General features: G+C 34.7%; 1 protein-coding gene and 1 long non-coding RNA gene across 2 annotated transcripts; one reads left to right on the forward strand and one right to left on the reverse strand.

Annotated features, from left to right (window-relative positions):
• Positions 1 to 464: 464 nt before the first annotated feature.
• Positions 465 to 22,230, forward strand: LOC122518208 (peroxidasin; the record flags this gene model as incomplete). The annotated part of the gene is made up of 6 exons (XM_043636982.1): positions 465 to 500; positions 16,700 to 16,743; positions 18,139 to 18,659; positions 18,749 to 19,520; positions 19,602 to 19,956; positions 20,032 to 22,230. Coding segments are annotated over 6 exons (3,786 nt in total), but the record flags the coding sequence as incomplete, so codon positions are not given.
• On the reverse strand, positions 2,863 to 3,572 carry LOC122518213. Its single transcript, XR_006304010.1, has 2 exons — positions 3,065 to 3,572; positions 2,863 to 2,917 (listed from the first exon to the last, which is right to left on the reverse strand). It is a non-coding gene; the product is annotated as an uncharacterized LOC122518213 (long non-coding RNA).
• Positions 22,231 to 22,324: the final 94 nt, after the last annotated feature.

The following is a 22,324-nucleotide window of genomic DNA, read 5'->3' on the forward strand; positions in this document are numbered from 1 at the left end:
ACTGAAGAAATGAGTCTTATAAATTGTATTATTAATAGATCTATAATAATATTTATATATCTGAGACATAATACACACCAGTAACTTTTCTAGTTTTTACTTAAAATTTGTTTTTTTTCTATTCCTTTTTTTAATTTGAAAATGAAGCGCAAGTGTAAGTAGAGCGTTAACATGTACAATGAAACGAAGGAGACATTGGTAGCTACAATTTCTGATTGCCCTGTGCGGTTTAGGTACAGTGTGGAAAAAATGGTGTGTGTTGCAGGATCTTAGGCAGCTCAGTGTGTGTTAGGTGCAAGAAAAGATTCGTCATCAGTGGACATTATTACAATGACTTGGCGCAGTTAACTACTCCTTTTCTGCTTCTCCATTTCATTGTCCTTCGTTGATGGGCCCTTTCCTGCTCGGTCATCTTTGTTCTCATCGACTTCTTATCTTTCGTCGTACCTTTTAGCTGTGAGTGAAGAAAGAAGAAGTTTCTCAAGTTTCTGAAGTCGAAGGTAATACTTCAAAGTAATGTAATAAAATTAGTTCTTAATTCTGGTGGGAAGTGTTGTGATTTTACTAGAGGACCTTTGTTCCTCTAATGTTCTCGAGAATCTTCCACAAACATGTACATATGTTTGTTCTAATGTTTCTGCTCATCCCCTGAATATACAAATGCGCATAAACATGAGTTTATAACATGATATAATTATTGTTAAAAATAAAAAAACTCTTAAACAATTGGTAAGTAACACCGGTTAGAATAATAGGAGGAATTAAGAATATTCGTCACATTCGTACAATTTTTGTTTTTATCTCAAAGAACTTAGAATACTTATTAACAAAAGATTTATTTCATTATTCCAACAGGAAAAAGATTTTTCATTTATTTTTTAGCATCTAAATCCAATCAGATTATGTTGACTTCATAATAATTTGATTGATATTATTCGAATAAACAAATATTTTTTATATCAAACATGATTATTAAATTCATAAATTTTTTGTTCTTCTTTATATAAAACAAATGATTATTTATTTATCGATCTAAACTGCATCAGATATATTACAGTCTTATTTTCTATGGGTAAATTTAAGACATGCAGTTATGAATATTCGAGCATGTTGTTTGGTATATAAAAATATACCATTCATTTAGTATAATATTATGTTAATCAGTATTACAGTTTTATGTCGTCTACTTATAGGCTATTTAACTTTGATCAAAGTCTAAACAAAATCTATTGAAATATAAACTTCATAGATTGTAGGTCTAGGTATTTATTATATGATATAACAAAAAAATATATGAAACAAAAAAATATAAAAAAAACATATGTACAATAAATACAGGTAAGTTGACAAAGATAATATATTTATTGACATAAATGTGAAATTCTTTATTTTTATCAAATTTATTATATAACAAATATTTTAGAAATGAAGTAAAACTTCGATCAAAGTTGGTAATTGTTGAGTACATAATTTATTAATTCTTTGTACGTGTTCTTATTATTCTATATTCTATATCAGAGATCATTTTAAATTTCATTCAAAATTTTCCTTTAACGCTGATTATCTTTATTTATATTAAAACTACTTTATCTGGTGGTTGTATAGAATTAACTATGCAAAAGCACGTATATTTTTGCATATATAACAGAACTATCGCGCTCTAATATAGTATATAGTTAAACTATTATTTCATTATGGAGAGATAAACACATCAAGCTATAAATTATAAAAACTTTAGATGTTTTAATCGTTTCGCATTTTATTTTGGAAAAAATACTAAGACAAATGATTATTCCCTTAAATTAAGGGATAGGATAAAATCAATTTTGGGAATTTTAATCCAATTCGTTTCTCTATGGTTGACCATCATCAAACTGCAACATTTATGAAAATGATGGCGATACTTTAACGTGACACAATTATTCAGTGACATTATTTGGAAGATGAGTAAAAAAAGAAAAGAAAAGGAGAAATGAGAGCGGAGAGAAAGAAAGTCTGCTGCAACTTAATCTTGCCAGTCCTTAGCCTGCTGCGAAGTTTGGTTTTTCTACGAGAGGTCCTTGCAAGCTGGGAGTCATCTTGTACGAGAGCATTTTTAAATCGGATATTTACATATCTTATATATACAAACGCATAACACCCTATATGAATGAATCTCACGTTTTACCAACGTGTATTATCTTTCCTGTCTCGCCGTTGTCTTAATTAATTTTACATCGAAGTAAAAAAGCAACAGATTATTATTATAATCTTGACTTAGAATTATCTGAATATCTATTTGCGTTCCTTCTTATTATTAATGTTATTATTGTCGCTGTTCTTGTTTTGTGGTTACAATCAACAAGAAATTCTGATCTTATATATGCATATGCATTTGAATTTTAGAAATGAATAGAATTGAATGATTTAGATGAAAGAAATGTGTTAATATGATATCGTGCTTTATACATCGTTACCTATTTCAGTCTCCAAATTCAACGGACAAATCATTTGACTATAGTTCAATATTAATCGTGAAATTATTGATTACGTGAATAGTGACAATTATTTTTTATTTTTTAATATCTTGATAAATATTTTAACTACGTTTATATGTGGAAACATACCATGCTGTATTATTTAACCGAAGAGACTTTTAATAGGTCATTCGATGGTGCTTGTATCGATAAGACAAAGTTTATCTTTGTCATTATTTTGGTTTAACAGAAAAAAAAGTTCATGCAATGGCCTGCACGGTGTGTCCAGATTTACTGGATTACGCTCTGCATTTAATATTCGTTCTTAAGTCGGATGATCCTAATGTATAAATGGACTAACCTTAAAAACAATATGCTGCTGCCGTTACACAGATATTTATTCTTCTTCTTTCTACGAGTAGACATTTTCCTTTAATAATCGTCGACTTTAATGATTTGCCCTAAACAGAAAAGAAAATAAAAAAGAAATAAATTAATAAAACACAACTTTAATTTGTCGCGACGAACGACGTTCGTATCTTTTCATGTTTCAGATCGTCGAAAAATGAAAGAAAGGGAGAGAGAGAGAGAGAGAAAGAGATATTTACCTGTCATTGATTTTATTATGATCGAATGTATCGAACGGGGAAACGCGTTATCGATTACAATCAAGGTGTTCGATAATCGAACGTCATCTTGCGTATTTAATTCAACTTCGTGAATTCATCGTAAAAACAGCGATCTTTAATTTTTCTTTTTCAACGTACTCTTCGTGCACGAGTCTCTTGAAAAAAGTCTAATTATTATTTCTTTATTATCGAACAAGGGAGAACAGGAAACAAAACGAAGTAAAAAAGTACAAAAAGATAAAAAATTATGATAATTATCTTTGCTTTCCTTATCGATTTATTCCCGCCCCCCATTTATCGTCATGAATGAAACCGCAGCTGTTTGCGCACGCGCATGCGTGGCTCAATACGTCCTTATACATATATATATGCAATACATATATCTATATATACACACGTATCACATACATACGATTACGTAAATTTGCATGTACATATTTAACCGTGTGAGCACGCGTGCGCACGATACGCGTATGTTATATATAAACACGTTACCTTAAAAAACACACATCTAAGCATATGTGTGTATGCGATACCGTATTTGTCTCTCCTCAGTGCATATAAAACAATAGTAAATAAAGTCCTTTTTTTATTGGGTCACAGGGTTACTAGGTCATATATTTTTAAATAAAAAGTTGAATGCTTTCTGATACGAGAATAAATGATAACAAATGTTCACGTTCAATGGAGGACTATTGGCGATTGAATATTATGAAATACTGCGTGAAGAATGGAAGAGAGAGGGAGATAGAACATTGAGGATGAAAGGGTGGAGTGGATAGGGGAGGTAGGTGAGAAGGGACAGGGGGGGTTGAGTAAATTAAACGACTGTGCGAAAATCGATGCTGGAAACCGTGTTGCTCTACAATACATTCTCTCGACTAAGGTGTTGGTTTACTTTCGACGAGTCCAACGTGCACATATTTTCACATGCACGCACACATATATCTTTCATAAAATATGCGAAAGGAGCATTTGAGTAAATTTGTATTATGCGTTCTGTACTTAATAATTTTAGTTTCAACCTATTCAGACGAGTTTTATTAGTAAAAAAAAAACCAAATCTTATTTCCTTTCCCCTGTCTCCCAATCTCTTGCTATTTGTGCATTAATAAAAAGGGAAAAAGGGAAAGAAAGAGAGAGACAATGTTTCTACAACGGTAAACGTTAGGAACGTGTTTCGTTGAAAGGTTTTCTTTGACGATTTTAACCCTCATCGAGACAACTGAGAGAAAGAGAGAGAGAGAGAAAAGAAAGAAAGAAAGAAAGAAAGATCTATCATCATCGTCTTCTGTTCGAGTCTCAAAGGGATGACACAAAGGAATCCTGAACATACACCGGTCTTCTTCTTCTTCCATCGCCATCGAATCTGCAGGTTTCCCCTTCGTATTTCTCCATCTTATTCACTAAATAGCATCGTCGTTTCTCGAACGAGTTTCTCCTCTTCTGTATGATATGCTATTTATAGTAATCGTCGTGCATTTTAGCATTTGATCGACTTTCAAATGATGGGGTTTGTTTCTCTGTCTCCGATAAATGAGAAAAAAAGTTTCCTTTTAAAATATTACCAAGAGATATTTTTGTTATACCCAGCCCCCCTTTGATGTCTTTTTATGTTAATTTTAATTTTTATTTCTTTTGCTCTCGTGTACTTTGCAATAGAAATCAATAATTCGTTGCTTCGTTAACCCTTTGCACTCAAGAGTCACCACTCGATTTAAAACTATAATTCAAATGTAATATTCTTTTCAAAGTTACGGAATCCAATAAATATGGAATACGATGAAATGAGCGGTCATTTTATTCACCAAATATGCGGAAAATCATCCTCGAGTGCAAAGGGCTAAAAAATGAAGAAAGAAAGAAAAAGATCATTGATACGTTCCTATTATTATTATTATTAATATTATTATTATTATTATTACTATTCTATTTTTTGTGTTATTTTCTGATCCCTCAATGCGTTCTCTTCTTTTCTATTCTTGCATTCAAATCTTCTTGGTACAAATGGGATAATGCATCTCGCAAGAAATGAGAGAGATACTTCACGTTGATAATACTGCGTTAATAACCATCGACACACACAACCATCAAGGTAGTTTATCTCTTTCAACGTTGCTGCATCGAACTCGACGCATCGGTGTGTTTTCCTGCTTCTTTCTTAAATATCTCTTCTTATCGAAATCGAGATTTTGTTGTTTTCTTTTTTTGTTTTCTAAGAAGAAAAAGATAAAAATGTATTAGAGAATGATAAAGAACATTGGCTGCTAACGCAACGCACAACCAACGAAGAAAGAAAAATCTACCCTACTCGTCGGTGAGATTCGACCATTCTCCGAGCAGTTGGTGGTGTTGGTTTTGTTAAACACTCTACTACTATTATTACTATTCTTCCATCTTTTAAGAATCTATTTTAAAAAGGCTGCTAATATATATTGACGTCTACTTCGAATACTAAAGTACACATGCGCACGTGTTCTCTACGTGTGATTTTTCAAGTTTCGGTATCATGAAACGTTTTATTTATAGTAACTCTCCTACGGCGAATCAATAAACTTAATTCAACAATTACTCTCTGCCAATTTCATTTTCCTTTTTTTTTTTCTCTCTCTAACGAATTTAATTTACAAATGAATATAATTGTTAATACAAATATCCGATAGAACGATTTCCATTCAGAATTTTGTTCGAGAAGGAATTATATCTTTTCTGCATATTCTGCATCTTTTCTCATTTTATTCTGTGAACGTATACGGTGTACGTTTACACGATGGTTTCGTTTTAAATTCGCTGATGACGATGACGATGACGATGATGGTGATTGGTGATGGTGATGGTGATAATACGACTTGGATAAAATAGTTGAAAGAATTCTATGCAATCGTGCTGCGATCCATACGGACCAGAGTTCATCTTCAATGGTTCTAAGCTGCAACACTTGTCTTACACCAAGGATAATTGAATAATTAACTTTTCTTATCCACGATTAAATCGTATGGAGATAACAAGTCTATTAACTCGATTCATTAATCGATCGTAATCATGTTGATTATCGAATCATTCGTTGTATATATTTAATCAGATATGATAATAAGAATTAATTTATACAAATTATGCAGTATTTGCTTTGTGGCATATATTTAATACAATATTTATTATAATTAACATGAATTATTTCCTGGTACACGTTACTTAAAGAAATAAAACAAAAAAAATTATGATGCAAGACGTTTTATTACTTCTTGTTTAAATCTATCTAAAGATAAGAATTATTTCTGTACACACACACATACACATACACACACGGTGAATAAGAAAATGATTGAAGTTAAGCAATGAAACATGATAAAACACTTAGAAAATTCAATCGTTAGTACGATACAAAGAACAGTTATACAATTAAAAAGGTTTTGTTGGTAATGTAGATAATCAGTATACGCATTTATTGGATATTATCTTTTGACAAGCCCATACGAATTAAATTCAATTATTTGATCTTCTAGAATGTTTTTTTAAGATAATTTATCACTTGAAATTCCTATCGAAATCCGAAATAACACGCATAGAAACTTAAATCATTGTAAAAGATGTTATTGATAGTACCTACAAAGTAGCATAAACGTTGCGTGGGCGCATTTCTATACCTGTCCTGTGTTGCTGCTGCTGCCTTATGTCAGCAGCACACATACCAATTGAAATTACCGAAGATTCATTGGTGCCAATGGAATTCTATTGAAATAATAAAGAATACTATCCGTTTTCTACGTATCAACTAAAAATACCTCGTTTTATTATTCTATCCGAATGACAATGGTTTTTAAAGATATTGTTACGATATTATTCCCGATCAATAAATTTTCTATTATTTTATTTCCGAAATATATAAATTATGATAGTCAAATATTTGTCTTTATCCAATAGTTCTATTTTAAAATCGGATTTTCGTCAGCCGTTGCGAATATCGATCGACGACAGTATTCTATATAATTTAAATGCGTGTTTTATGGTCCCCCCCCTCTTACGTGTATGCCTTTCAGATATTGTTCTAGGTAAAGTATTCAGCTATTAGTATTATTAGTTTCGTTGTAAGATGTTAAATGTTATTAATTACTATTGTGCTGTACAAATGATTCGAACAACTGTTCCGTAATATTTTTTATTATATGCGTTTTAGTGTATTAAATTGAATGTAGTTATGATATGATATATATTCTAATGAATAAAACAATCGTGAGAGATAAACAAGACAAATTCCGCACTCTCTGTATTATCATCCTCCTTTTCTCGCAACAATTTTTCAGATTGATTAAATATCGATATTTGAATTATAGTTTCTAACTTGAACGACAACAAAAAAAAAAACAAAAATATTCCCTTTCTTGTTCTAATTGTCACGTATACGTTCGGTTGCAGATACTTGAAAAAAATAAAAGATCTACCAAAAATGAGTGTGATAATAAGACTACAGAATCTAGCATGGTCTGCCAACGCTTTGGACATCCGCCAATTTTTCAGAGGGCTCAGTATACCGGAAGGTGGAGTACATATTGTCGGTGGCGAACTGGGAGACGCGTTTATAGCGTTCAGGTAATAAAATGAGTTTGTTATTGGAACGCCGGAAAAGACCCGTTAAAATATTTTCTAGAAAAGATTATTTTATCGTTCTATTTTTGGTCGGTCGGGCAATTTTCTAAACGCGTTGTAGATGCATAATATAATAAGAAGAGAGTTCGGAATAATGTTTTCGAACTAATCGAGAAACTTGATGATCAAACTTGCAGCACGGACGAGGATGCACGGCAGGCGATGATGCAAGATGGGGGTAAGATCAAGGAGATGAAAATAAAGCTGTTGCTAAGTTCGCGCACGGAAATGCAGAAGGTGATCGAAGCGGCGAGACAACAAACGTTGCACCTTCAATCGTTTATACAGACAGCGGCAGCGGCAGCACCACCGGTTGCAGTACCAACTCCAGTAGTTTCTGCTAAGCCTGCATCACCGAACGATAGAAGGGAAAAGGACAATGACAGCGAATCGAGTAAGGATCGAAAGGAAAGACGCGATAGATCGAGATCGAGAGATAGGTCACGTTCGCGAGATCGTGACAGGGATCGGGATAGACGTGACAGGGATAGAAATCGCGATCGTAGACGTCGAGACAGAAGCAGATCGAGAGACAGGGAACGCGATCGTCGCGACAGACGTCGTCGTCGCGATCGTTCCAGATCGCGCGATCGTACGCGTTCTAGGGATAGGGACGTTAAACGTAATTCGACCGGAGAACGTCGCAAAGATGCTACAGACGACGATAACAATGACGTAGTATGCGTAGGACAATTTCACAAAGATAATAAATCCGCGTCTGGTGGCGGTGGCGGTGGCGGCGGCGGTGGCGGTGGTGGTTCCGTGAAGAAACCTCCTATCGTTGAAAATGGTATATGGGAAGTACCACCTCAGACCCAAATGCAAGCAACCCTTTTAACACCGGGAATTTTAGGAGCGGGCGTGGCCGCTTTGTCGCAAGATGGCGAGCAACGATCCATGACCTTTGGTAATTCCGTTCTAGGACAGCAATCATTGCTACAATCGAATCAGTTCTCCTTGAACGGTTTGAACGGTGTCGGAAATCTTATGCAGCCTCATGTTCAGACATTAACCGGCCATGCGGTCGGCATGAATTCGCTTCCTCCAAACTTAGCTAACGCGTCCCTGCCAAACCTCAACAGCGGTATGGGTAATTTAAATCGTCCGAAAGAACCTTGGAGTCAAAACGATCAGGGCAGAATGGATCAAGTCAGATTTCCAGGTAGAGCGAACCAATTTGGATCACAGGATGCTGGCATGTACGGAGCCAATAACGGTGCCATCAATTGTAGACCCGGTCTAAGACCTAATAGCGTTTTTTTGAGCAAAGTACAGGAATTAGAGGGTCGTCGTAATCCACATGCTTTCCAAGCTGTTGCCTCGGCTGCCGTTTCGCAATATGGTAACTTTGAAAATGGTCCAGATCGGCAAACGTCCGGACGAAATTCCAACAGTTCCTCGAGATTTTCTAATGATAATAAATCTAGCTCTAGCGGTTATTGCGTAGAAGTACGTAATATGCCATTGAATGCCACGTACACGGACGTAAGACACGCATTTCAAGGTATCTTTATCAGAAAAGATGGTTTAAAATTGATCAATGATAATCATGGTAATCGAGTCGGCATTGCATATATCAAGTTTAGCAAAGCGGAAGGTAAGGAAGTTGCTTTATCAATCCCAAGATACGTTCGCGGTTCCGAAGTTGAAGTTCTTCATTTAGACGAGAGCATTTTTGATAAAGCTGCAGATTCTTATGCACCGGATAAAGAAGACGAAGCCGATGTCAGAACGTCTACTTGCATTCTTTTGACTGATCTACCGTCGTTCACCAAAGAGATGGACATAGCCAAATTGTTCCACGACTGGAAGATAAATGACCTTTTTATTACGAATATCAAGGAATCCGGGAGTACGCATTACGTGGCATATGTGCAATTCGCTAGATTAGAAGACGCTAAATCGTCTCTCGGTACTTCTTTGAAGATTGGTAACAAACAGGTAACTGCGACAGCCATTTCCGAAGATAAGTTTGCACAAGCGAAACGGGAACATGAAAACGGAATGAGCCAAAATACTACCTCGGATTGTATAATCATGCGTGGTTTGTCATTCCAAACGTTGGACCGAGACGTTCACGATTATTTTTCCGATATCGGAATAGTACCACGACGAACGCATATGATATTGAATCAGAACGGTAAACCCACCGGCGATTGTTTTTGCGAATTCGAAACTACCGACGAAGCACTTAGGGCAACGGCGAAAAATGGTGTGCCTTTTGGTAAGAACATACCAACGATCGAGCTCATACCGCGAGTTCACATGTTGGAGACTCTCGAAATGACCGATCCCCAATTGATAGAGGCCCAGCAGCAACAACAGCAACAACAGCATTATCCACCACCGCAGGACGCACGGCCAAGATTTGCCGGACCCATGCAAAATCACATGGCGCGTTTTGGTAATTCGGCATTTGGTCCCAGGTGTCCACCAGGTTTGATGGGTATACCGAGACATATGTTAGGTCGTCATCCTGGTTCGATGGACTACGTCGAGGGTTTCGGAAAACCCGGTTGCGTTCTTTCTTTAGAGAATGTGCCATTCAAGGCAGACATTAACGAAATAATTGACTTTTTCGGTGATTTCGACGTTAAACGGGAAAACGTTATAAGACGTTACAATGAAAGAGGTATGCCTACGGGTGACGCACGCGTAGCATTTTCTTCACCTAGCGAAGCCCAACGAGCATTGAGAGAATTGAAGCATTGCAAGATGAGGGATCGGACCATATACATGAAATTAGCGTGAGTGGATGTTTCCGGTCGTGGCAACGACTCCAAGAGATCGACTTTGCAAAGAAGAATGAAATAATTTATTATTGGAAAAATTCTTCTTCTTCGCGATGACCACGTTCGTCGTCGTCGTCGTCATCATTCGGCTCGGTTCGGAATCGGCGCTTGGTTATTTTGTTTGTCACGCGTCGATATCATTGTCGTTGAGAAAGATAAAATGAATTTTTCCTTGCTCGAAAGCGGCACGAGCTTTTTTTAGGTAGAAATATTTTTTACGAAAATAATTATGATAATAATAATAATAATAATAATAATATTAATAATAATAATAATAGTATAAATATAATATAAATATAAATATATCATCCGGTCGTATTTTTCATGGGTACAGGAAACGAAGATGAAACTGAGAAAAGAAACGCGTTTAATCCCTACATTACGCGTTTTGCCTGTTTGTTGTAAATATAACGAAAGAGTTGAAAAAAACATTTTTTTAAATAATATCGTTTCATCCTTGTTCGATTCCAACGATCGGTGGCCAATCTTTACGATGACGTTGTTCCTCGTTATATGAATTCCCATTTAAATACGTTCGCTTATATAGATATATATATATAGATTAAAAAGATATTGTGTTTTTTTCCAACGAGCTAGTAGCTTAACTGTCCACGTTGTTAATCCTTACGAATGATGAGGTCATAGAGAAAGAGTGAGAGAAGGGGAGGGGAGAATAAATCTTAGGAAAAATATAAACGATTTCTACGTTGGTGGCACTAGCTCTTTTTATTACGTTTTAACTCATTTAACTAAACTACGATCATAGTATCTCTGCGTGTCAGTGTATGCGTATTGCGTATGCATAATTTGAACAATTTAGAAAGTACGACGTTTCATTTGAAATATGTGTCAACGTGGCATCTCGAGATCCATATTTGTTATAAAATATCGTTTCGTTTTGCAAAATAATAATAATCACGATCAATGACGTTATGCAATTCCTTCCTATAATTAAAATTACAAAGTAATATAATAATTATTACAAAATATGTCTCTTTTAATTAACGGAATTGTAAATAATCACTGACTTACATGTTATATTACAATTATTTAGTATTACAATGATTAGCATGTGAAGAATCATGAATTGTACGATCAATTTAATTTTGAGTATATCTCTAATAACTTTTATTTTTAGTCTTTTTTTCTTTTCTTTTTTTTATAATTTAAAATTCTTAATTATTTATCACTTACTTCTTCTTCTTCTTTTTATTATCATCATCTTTCCATCCTTTCTTTTATTTTCTTTTTGTTTTATCGGGAGTGTACAACGGTCTTCGTAAAAAAAAAAAAAAAAAAAAAAAGAATAAGGAGAATCATTTTCGGCCACGTTTAGCAAAATATATTTTCATATCAAAAAATTATTAATCAAGTTTAAATAATATAATAAGGGATCGATGTGCGTTAAAGAAATTTCAAACGGATTTCTTTTCCTTTTTCTTCCCCTTCGTCTTTGAAACTCGACGAAAAAGTTAAGTCGACAATATGGATACTATGTATCAATAATAGTGAATAAATAATCAATCATATAATTACGCAAAAAATAAAAAAAATAAAACTGTCGTGTGTAAGTCGTTGAAATAAAAAAAAAAAAAAACAGAGGCAACGAGACGCATGAATTTTAAGTACAAATTCGAACGCAAGTCACGATGTAGTAGTCATTCTTTTTCATTTCATTTATAATCGACCATGCGTGCATGCATGCATGCACGCATGCATGTATGCAAGTAAGCAAGCAAGCAAGTATGGTTGTATTAAGAATAATAAAAGAGGTGCGTTCTAATCGGTCACGCGTGTCGTTGTCATTTAATTTTTTATGGATGAGTATGTATATTACATACATTGCATCCACATATGTGTGTGTGTATTAAGTATATAAGGACAAACAAATAAAATTGTATTGTATATATACAAATTACATATATATATATACATATATGTATACATACTCCCCCTCTTAAGTTAATTATAAAACATAATAATAATTTATAATTAAAAAAAAAAAAAATAATACGAGTATAACGATTAGAATTAAGAACATTTTATTTATCCTCGTCCTAGAATTATCTTTAGCATTAAGAACTTAAGAAATACTTAAATAAATTTCTATTCAAAGTGAACATATACTTTTGTTTGCATTATTATTTTAATTATTAATTTATTTTTTATTTTTTACCTGTAAGAGAAAATTAATTTTGATTATAAGATAAAACGATAATAAATATAGAAATCAATTTGTTGAACGAACGTTATTAACGAATAATTCATTAAAAATCGTTTTAAATAATTGTAGGATGAATAATATTTTAATGAATTACACGTTGGATCCGAGTTGCTTTCACTAAGACGGTTGAACTATAACTGTCTCATATTTTGTTTACTAAAAACAAGGAATCTCAGATACATATATAAAGTTCGATCTTGAAAAACTTAGTCACCATTGTTTACAGTTCTTTTCGTTCGTAATCTTGCAAAGATTAAACTAACGGTACGAACAACTTTTTGTCCACTGAGTTTATTTGTTTGGGTACTTCGTGAGATAAAGACCTTCTAAGAATTTATTTTTCTGTAATATAACGTTATTTTCTTGAAAAAACGAAACTTTTCTACGCGTACCTGAATACAAATTTTTATTGTTTTCAATATTTTTCTAATAATAATAATAATAATATTATAAAATTGTAAAGATTGAAAATACAGTTGAGGATAAAACCCACCACAAGAGGAAATCGGTGCTGCTGCCTAAATATTGAGTCAGGAGCTATTTCTGTTAAACCCGTGAGATGGATGAGATGCGAGAAAGAGGGGTTTAACCACTGTTACACTCCTTTACCATATACACCAGCTATACAGCACACATTGCATACATATGATAGAGTGCCATGACTTTAACATTATCGAAGACGAGTTGTTAGGTACATTTACTTTACTCAAGCGTCAGTCTATGCATCGTACTGCTAAGTTAGCCCGTTACGGATTACAGTATTTTGCTACGGTTTCCTTGGAATCTGGTAAATAATAATGCCGCGTACACAGATCTTATTACAAAACATATAACATGGCATCTATTCGAAGAAACTTGTTACATTTTTAAAAATATAATTCAATAAAACGATGAAACATTTTTATATTGTATAAAAATAATTCTATTAAATTTTATTCAATATTTTTCGATGCTTTCGCAGTACTCGAGCTTCTCAATATGCGACTATTAAATTAAATTATTATTATTTTATTATTTAATTATTTCGTAGACGTTTAGATATACGCGTTGTAGAAATTATGTTCCGTTAAATCTCGTAATTTGTCAGACACATTTAAGATGACCATACGAATTTACCATTTTAGGTAACGTTGTGGTATATCATCACTACCGATATATTGCTATAATCATCATTATCCTGACCACACGATTTAAGTATACATTATACACGCATATATATATATATATATACACATACGCGTGTCTTCTTTTCAATATTGGCTTCGTGGTACTATGTAATCATGGATAATTTATACACGATGACGATCACCGTCGCCATATTCTTCATACGTAATCCACCAAATTTCTAACATATATATCACACTCCGACAAATAACGTTACCTTTTTATTTTATTTTATTTTATTTTTGAATATTACACCGTTTCTTTCTTCGTGGCAACCAACGATGAAAAATAAAGTAGGAACGTAGAAAATTTTTCTGTAAATATGTACTTTCGAGTTGAGTCATACGACCAAAGAAAGAGAGAGAGAGAGAAAAAAGAAATAAAATAAAAATAAAGAACCGAACGACGACGGGGGTCAGTAATTCTTTTGCTTTGCCGGCAAACAAATTTCAAATGTTCATTGTCGGCTTCGTTAGATTCTACCGGCAAAAGAGTCAGACTTATGAGTGGTCAGAGTGGGTTATAATAGGGTCAACGAAACTCTAGTTTCACGCACACACACGCATATATATATATATATAGATGTACACGTTCTTACTCATCATGTTCTCTCTGTGTAATATCTGCGGCATAATGTCTAATCTAAAATGTGTATCTCCTCATTCACGGACAACGAATATTCGCAATATCGTTCAACCAGTTATTCCATTTTCTAACGAGTTCCTCCCGCCTATCTTTTTTGTAGCCCCCTTTTTCTCCTCCTCTTTTTATATTAACGACGCATCATCCTGATTTGCGTTTATGAGAATTTCTCGACTTTATATTTCTTTTTTCTTCTTCTTCTTCTTCTTCTTGTTTTTATGCACATACGTATAATTAGATGTACATCATATTTTTACGTATAAACAGCTACGAACATTTTTTGTTCTATATGGAAAATAGAACTTCATTGTTTACAAGGGATACAGCTGTTCTTTATTAAAAGGAAAATAGCATTCGTTTATATATACCACATGCATATCATCCCACACGTCACTTTCGCTTTCGTCATACCAATATTAACCGTAATTCACTGTCCCTTTATGTTCTTAAACTTCAACTTACGTAATTCATAAATTTATATCGTATATTCGTATTAAAAAATATATTTTCTTAAAATTAAAATCTTTTCCAATACTCAACCGGTTGAAATTTTGCATTACTGCATTTCCATTGCACATTTACAAGCTATATGATTACACTTTGTCCAAGGTCAAGAGAAAACTTCTGGAAAGACTTCTACAAAATAATTTAAATCATTTTGAATACTAAACTATTGCAACAAATTAATTACACGAATGGTAAAATTGTTTTTTTTTTGTTATTTGGAAAATAATTTCGTTAGTCTAGTTTATCGAATTTTAAAATTGAACATCACATCATTCAAACATAAGAGAACACTAACATAAATTGATGAAAAATTAATCCTGATTACTTTTAAAGTATTACAAAATGATCTTATAAAAACAATTAACCCGTTTGCATATATGAAAACGCATATATAAAAGAAATTCTTAAAACACGTAGAAAATATTTCAAATAATAATCTTTTGCTCGTTGAAACAATATTTAACGTTAAATAAAATAGAAAAAAATCATTGAGATCGTATGAAATATATAATATGACTTTTACCTTGAATGAATAATAAACAAATGGGTTAAAGAAAGAGAGAGCCTGGGTTATTCGGACACCCTGTAGGTGGAAAAGGGGAACTCGTAGCACAGGAGTAGCGGGCGTCGGCTAGTTGGAAGGAACGTTGTGGGTCGGTGGGAGGTTCTAAAGAGTAACGAAGAAAGAGAGATGAAAAAGAGAAAAAGGGAATCAGAATAAGAGAGAGAGAGAGAGAGAGAGAGAGATCGAAGGAAGAAAAAAGAGTGAGAGGAAGGTTCGAAGCGGAACGCTTTGGGACCGGAGTTCCTCGTGCTGCAGAAGCAAGCAGAATCCAACTGAGTTTGTGTGGTTGGTTGGTTGTAAGGCATAGCAAACGAGCTAGCAGCAAACAGCAAGCAAGCAAGCAAGCCAGCCACCGCGTGCTTTTTCCTTCTCCCTCTTTCTTGATCGTTCCCCATCTAACTATCTTTTTCTTTCTCTTTTTCTTTCTTTGGTCTCTGTTGAGCAACGACGACGCCACCACCGTTCGTCTCACAGGAATCTCTCTTTCTCTCAGTATCGGCTCGTCTCGTAGTGCACAACGATCACGACGACGGCAACGAGGACGAGCCCATAAGTGGGGAATTAACTTTCGTTTCAAACGAACCAAGAATAAAAAGAATAATAATCAAAAGAAGAGAGGAGGAACAGGAGGAGGAAGAGAGAAAGGGATATTATCTTCATACGTGAAAGGATACACGCAAGAGAGAAAGTTGCGTATCCTTTCTTATTATTCTTTTTCTTCTTCTTCTTCTCCTTCTTCTTCTCCTTTTCCTATTCTTCTTCGAATTCGATGAACATAATTGTGGAACCTGTATTATCATCATCGTCATCATCATCATCATCATCATCGTCATTATTATCATCGAGTTATTGTTATTACCGAATTGTTTAATCTAATATAATATTCAACGAATACGATCATGAGGAAACTTTATATCCTTCGTTTATTTTCATCTTATTTATTTCTGATCGTGCTGTCGTGTTCGATCTTACAAAACGTCGTTGCTGAAAGAAGACACATCAACCAACAACACGGACCACCAGAATGTCCGATCAAGTGCATGTGCTTAAAGAAAACCGTCAAATGTATGTTTCAGAAACTTACTCGCGTACCAAGAGTACCGGCCAATACTACGGATCTGTAAGTGATATTCTTCATTTCGTTGTTAAATTGTTAGATCATTAGGAAAATAATTCATCGTGTTAGTTCTAATTAATTAAATATTAACAAAATATATCGTATTCGTTATTTACAGTATTCTTTATTACAACGAAATATATTTTCATTCGTTTAATAAATATGTTCCAAAAGAATAGATGATTATATAAAAAATTAACGAATCACGATTTAAATATAATTTATATTTATTCTTTATTCTCAGCATATAGAACTGGCATTCTATATTATTATAAAAATATATATATATATCTATAACATTAATAACAAGTTTATCTTATCTCAAGTATTTATCCTAATTTTAATTATCGCAGTAAAAAACTGATCCTACATATACACATTCACACATATATATGTATATATATTATTATTATCATTTATGTTAGATTTGATCGTTTAACATACCAGTATTCGTTATCTCCAATGTGTAGTAAAATATTTATGAGCCTTCTTTTGTAGATTACATCATTGATTTTTTTCGTAAAATAAGATTTACTGCAATATTAAATCGTCGGTGAATCTAGTCTCTTGTTAAATTATTATTAATTATATTAAATATCGAATAAAATTGTCTATTAAAAAATTAAAAAGAAAAAACGAAACTGATGGAGGAACAATGAACGTGTTATTTCGAGAAGTGACGAAGAACCGTCGTTAAATTTGATACGTTGCCTACTGTGTTCGCTATTTCTGTATGTTCGCCGATCATCATTCCTATTCTCTTTTTCTCTATCTTTTCATTATAACATCCTATCAGTTAAACATCGTTGATCATGTCGAATTAATATTGAAAAGAAAAAAGTTGACTTTTGCAATGAATGCAATCAGTTAGGTCAATGAAACATCATATCTTTAAACCCATAAGATCTTATTTAAGTACATGATCGATTAGATTTTTATTATAAATAACTTATCAGGTTATCTCTATTATCTTCCTTGATCCTCTTATTTATAAATCGAAGAGCAAACATTTGTATCTCCGTTTTTATCGTCCTTCGATCACTGTCATATCAGTTATATTGTCATATATCTACCATGCTATTGCATACACGTACTCGTGTAAGAAGATTGCATTTATAAAACATTTATCTGGTTGCGTTTCTAACACTTTGACAATTTTTCAAAAATTCATTCTTTTCTAAAAGCCTCGTAAGTTATAATTAACGATGACTTTTGATAATTGCGATCACTGGCTGGGTTGGTCATAGGTCGTAGATTGCCTGGTAATCGTTTAACGTCATTATCATGCGAGTATTCGTAACAAATGATCCGTAAATGAATAGAAATAGTAATCCCCGACATTGTCCTGGCACACCCCTTCCTTCATTTTACTCCAACCATGACCTTGCTCGTTTTCAGGGATTTAAGATTCAACAATATAGCGGAACTACGAGCTGGAACGTTTCACGGTTTGAAGCATTTGCACACGCTACTATTGAACGATAATCATATTAAACATATACCGGCATATGCATTCGATGGTGCAGCCAATTTACGAATCCTTTCATTGTACAAGAATCGTATAGAGGATTTGTCGAGCAATGCTTTCGCTCATTTACCGAAATTAGAACAACTTTATCTACACGACAATCGTCTAACGAACATAGCCAAAGGTACTTTCAATAATTTGCCATCGTTGGAACGTCTCTTCCTTTACAACAACATGTTACAACGACTTCCTGCTGATGCATTTAAAAACGTTGGCCCGATGACACGTCTTCGTCTCGACAGCAATGAACTCGTTTGCGATTGCAATCTACTTTGGTTGGTTGAGAGATTAGAAAAAAGACCAACCGATGAAATGGCTGCTATATGTCAATATCCTAACGAGATGAAGGGTAAATCGTTGAAAACTATGACCAGCAGAGATTTTCATTGCAGTTGAGTAATAGTTTTTTACATTTACAAATTCGATCGAATTATTTTATAACATTTCTAAAGATGGTCATTGTTTGATTTTTCTTTTTAGCAAAACCACGTATAATGGAGGGTCCGGAAGATACCGAAGTTAAGATCGGTGATACGGTAACGTTTACTTGTCGAGTGATAGGAGATCCGGAACCAGAAGTAACGTGGATGAGAGACTCCAACGAACTTTATGTAGATGGTGAACGATTCTCTGTTAGAGACGATGGTACTTTAGTAATTGCTGATGTCACCGAGGAAGATACTGGGGAATATGAATGTATAGCTAGTAGCGACATGGGTTCGACTAAATCGAGAAAAGCTAGAGCTTTGGTAATCTCTTCGTCATTGAGATTTAGTCAATTGCCAGAATCGCAGACTATAACAGCTGGATCGGATGTTTCATTCGTATGCAAACCCGAGGGTTATCCTCGACCTGTTGTACAATGGTGGACCGATGATCTACTTGTTTCTACTGGTGGACGAATATTAGTGGAAGATGATGGAAGGGTACTTCGTATTCTAGCAGCTAAAGAATCCGATTCAGCTAGATACGTCTGTCGTGCTAGCAATTCAAATGGTTACGCGGAGGCCAGCGCTGATCTCGAGGTCATACCTAGCGAATACAGTCCGCCGATATTGACCTATCAACCTCACGACATGGAAGCAGAACCCGGAGCTATAGTCGAAGTACCTTGCAGAGCCGAAGGTGAACCAAAACCATTAATACAATGGAAAAAGGATGGTGCTACTCTCTCAGGTGATAGGGCTCGTATTCGTATTTCTCGTGCTGGTAGTCTTTATATATACAACGTGACGTCTCAAGATACTGGAAGGTAACAATTTAATTTAGAATTTTTCTTCCTCTCACTGTTAGCCTCGAACTTCTATATGCATGCACATTTTATCAAAAATAGATACGAATGTTCGGCCGTAAACGATTACGGACGTGCAACCGCTCAAGCTCTCGTTCGTGTTCGTCAAGTGGGAACGATAGATGCGCTCGTTATAAGAGCGTTCAAGGATGCTTCAGAAGAAATAGATAGGGCCATCAATAAGACCTTGGAAAGTTTGTTCAACAGCGACGGTACATCTCGACGAGTCGATCCTTTTCGAGTTGCACGATTTCCAAATGCAATTGGACGTGCTGCTGCTAGACCAGCAGAACTCTTCGAAAGAACACTTGTTAATATTCGACGTATGGTTAATTCTGGTGTAGCTACCAACGTTACTGATGAATTTCGTTACGAAGAAATCCTAACATCCGACCAGGTACTATCTTAAGTATTCACGTACATAGATTTTTACGACATATATATAACAAGAGGTAATATTATTGATTTATAGGTACGAGAAATCGAAAGATTATCTGGATGTACTGGTCATAGGAGTCAGAAGAATTGTACGAATATATGTTTTCATCACAAGTATCGCAGTATAGACGGTAGTTGTAATAATCTTAGGCATCCAACTTGGGGTTCATCGTATACAGGATTTCGAAGAATTCTCCAACCTATTTACGAGAATGGATTTTCTATGCCAATAGGATGGCAAAAAGATCGTCGTTATTACGGATATCCAAAACCAGCAGCTCGTCTCGTTTCGACTACCTTGATATCAACGCATGACATCACTTCCGATGATAGAATCACTCATATGGTGATGCAATGGGGACAATTTTTGGATCACGATCTCGATCATGCTCTACCATCCGTATCTAGTGAATCTTGGGATGGTATAGATTGTAAAAAATCTTGTGAAAATGCTGCACCATGTTTTCCCATGGAAGTACCACCCGGTGATCCTCGTATAAACAATAGAAGATGCATCGATTTCGTTAGGACCAGTGCCGTTTGTGGTTCCGGAGAAACAAGCTTATTATGGGGTCATCTAATGCCTCGTGAACAATTGAACCAACTTACCAGCTATTTAGATGCTTCACAAGTTTACGGTTACGATGACGAACTCGCTCGAGATCTTCGAGATCTAACAACGAATCATGGATTATTACGAGAAGGTTCAATATTTCCAGGTCGCAAAGCTTTGCTTCCTTATGCTTCTGGTCAATTCGTCGACTGTCGTAGAAATCCTTTAGAAAGTTCTATCAATTGTTTCGTCGCTGGCGATATTCGTGCTAACGAGCAAGTAGGTTTATTAGCGATGCATACGATATGGCTACGAGAACACAATAGAATAGCTCGTCGATTACGCGAATTAAATCCACATTGGAACGGTGAAAAGTTGTATCAAGAAGCGAGAAGAATTGTGGGTGCCGAGATGCAACATATTACTTTCCAACATTGGATACCAATTGCATTGGGTAATACAACTGACAAACTTTTAGGACCTTACAAAAGATACGATCCTGATTTGGATGCGAGTATATCGAATGTTTTTGCAACGGCAGCCCTACGTTTCGGTCATTCCTTGATTCAACCACGTTTAGAACGATTAAACGAATCTTTTCAATCTATTCCACAAGGTGCTCTACCTTTACGCGATGCTTTCTTCGCACCATGGCGATTAGTTGAAGAAGGTGGCGTTGATCCTTTGATAAGAGGAATGTATGCTACAGCAGCTAAACTTAAATTACCTGAACAAAATCTGAACGTTGAATTGACCGAACAACTCTTTCGTACGGCTCACGCAGTAGCCTTGGATCTAGCTGCTATGAATATTCAACGTTCACGAGATCATGGTATCCCAGGTTACTTGGAATGGCGAAAATACTGCAACTTGACCCACGTAGAAACTTTCGATGATTTAGTCGTTGATATAAGAGATTCTAAAGTACGACAAAAACTTCGTGAACTCTATGGACATCCTGGTAACATAGATGTATGGGTTGGTGGTATTCTCGAGGATCAACTTCCCGATGCGAAGGTCGGTCCTCTCTTTCAATGCCTCCTAATAGAACAATTTCGTCGAATTAGAAACGGTGATAGATTTTGGTACGAAAATCCCTCGAATTTCCGACCTGAACAATTAGCCCAGATACAACAAGTTACCTTGGCAAGAATACTTTGCGATAATGGCGATAAAATTGATCGCATTCAACCTAATGTCTTTCTATTACCAAATGACAATGATAACAAGTTTACCTCTTGCGATAATATACCATATTTAGATTTAAGCATGTGGTCCGATTGCTGTGACAATTGCGAGGACAACAGTAACACCATATCACGTTTCCGACGAAACGCTGCCAAATATTTGTCGCCCGAGCATAACGATCTAGAATTACAAGAAATTTCTCCCAAAGATAGCAAGAAAATAGATTATTTGGAAAAAATGTTAGAGGAGGTTGAAGAGAAATCTGAAAAACTACAAAGATTCGCGAATTCTTTGTCGCTGAGGATAAGCGAATTAAAATCGTTATTGTCCGATGCCAAAACGTTGAATTAACACGAATTAATGTAATATTATTTGTTAGATAATTTTTCAATGTATTTTTCTATGCATTTCTTTTGAAATTTCGCACGTGCTTTTCATTGAGACCAAATTTGTATGCATTTATTGTAAATATAGTCAAGATGATAGTTAAAACGTGAAGCGAATTAGAAACGTGTGAAAACAAAAAAAAAAAGAAATACTTTTCCATATCTTTTATCTTTCTTTTCGCTTTTTATAAAATTGACTT

The sequence above is a fragment of the Polistes fuscatus genome, unplaced genomic scaffold (assembly GCF_010416935.1).
Source record: "Polistes fuscatus isolate 324 unplaced genomic scaffold, CU_Pfus_HIC Scaffold23, whole genome shotgun sequence".
Lineage (NCBI taxonomy): Eukaryota > Metazoa > Arthropoda > Insecta > Hymenoptera > Vespidae > Polistes > Polistes fuscatus.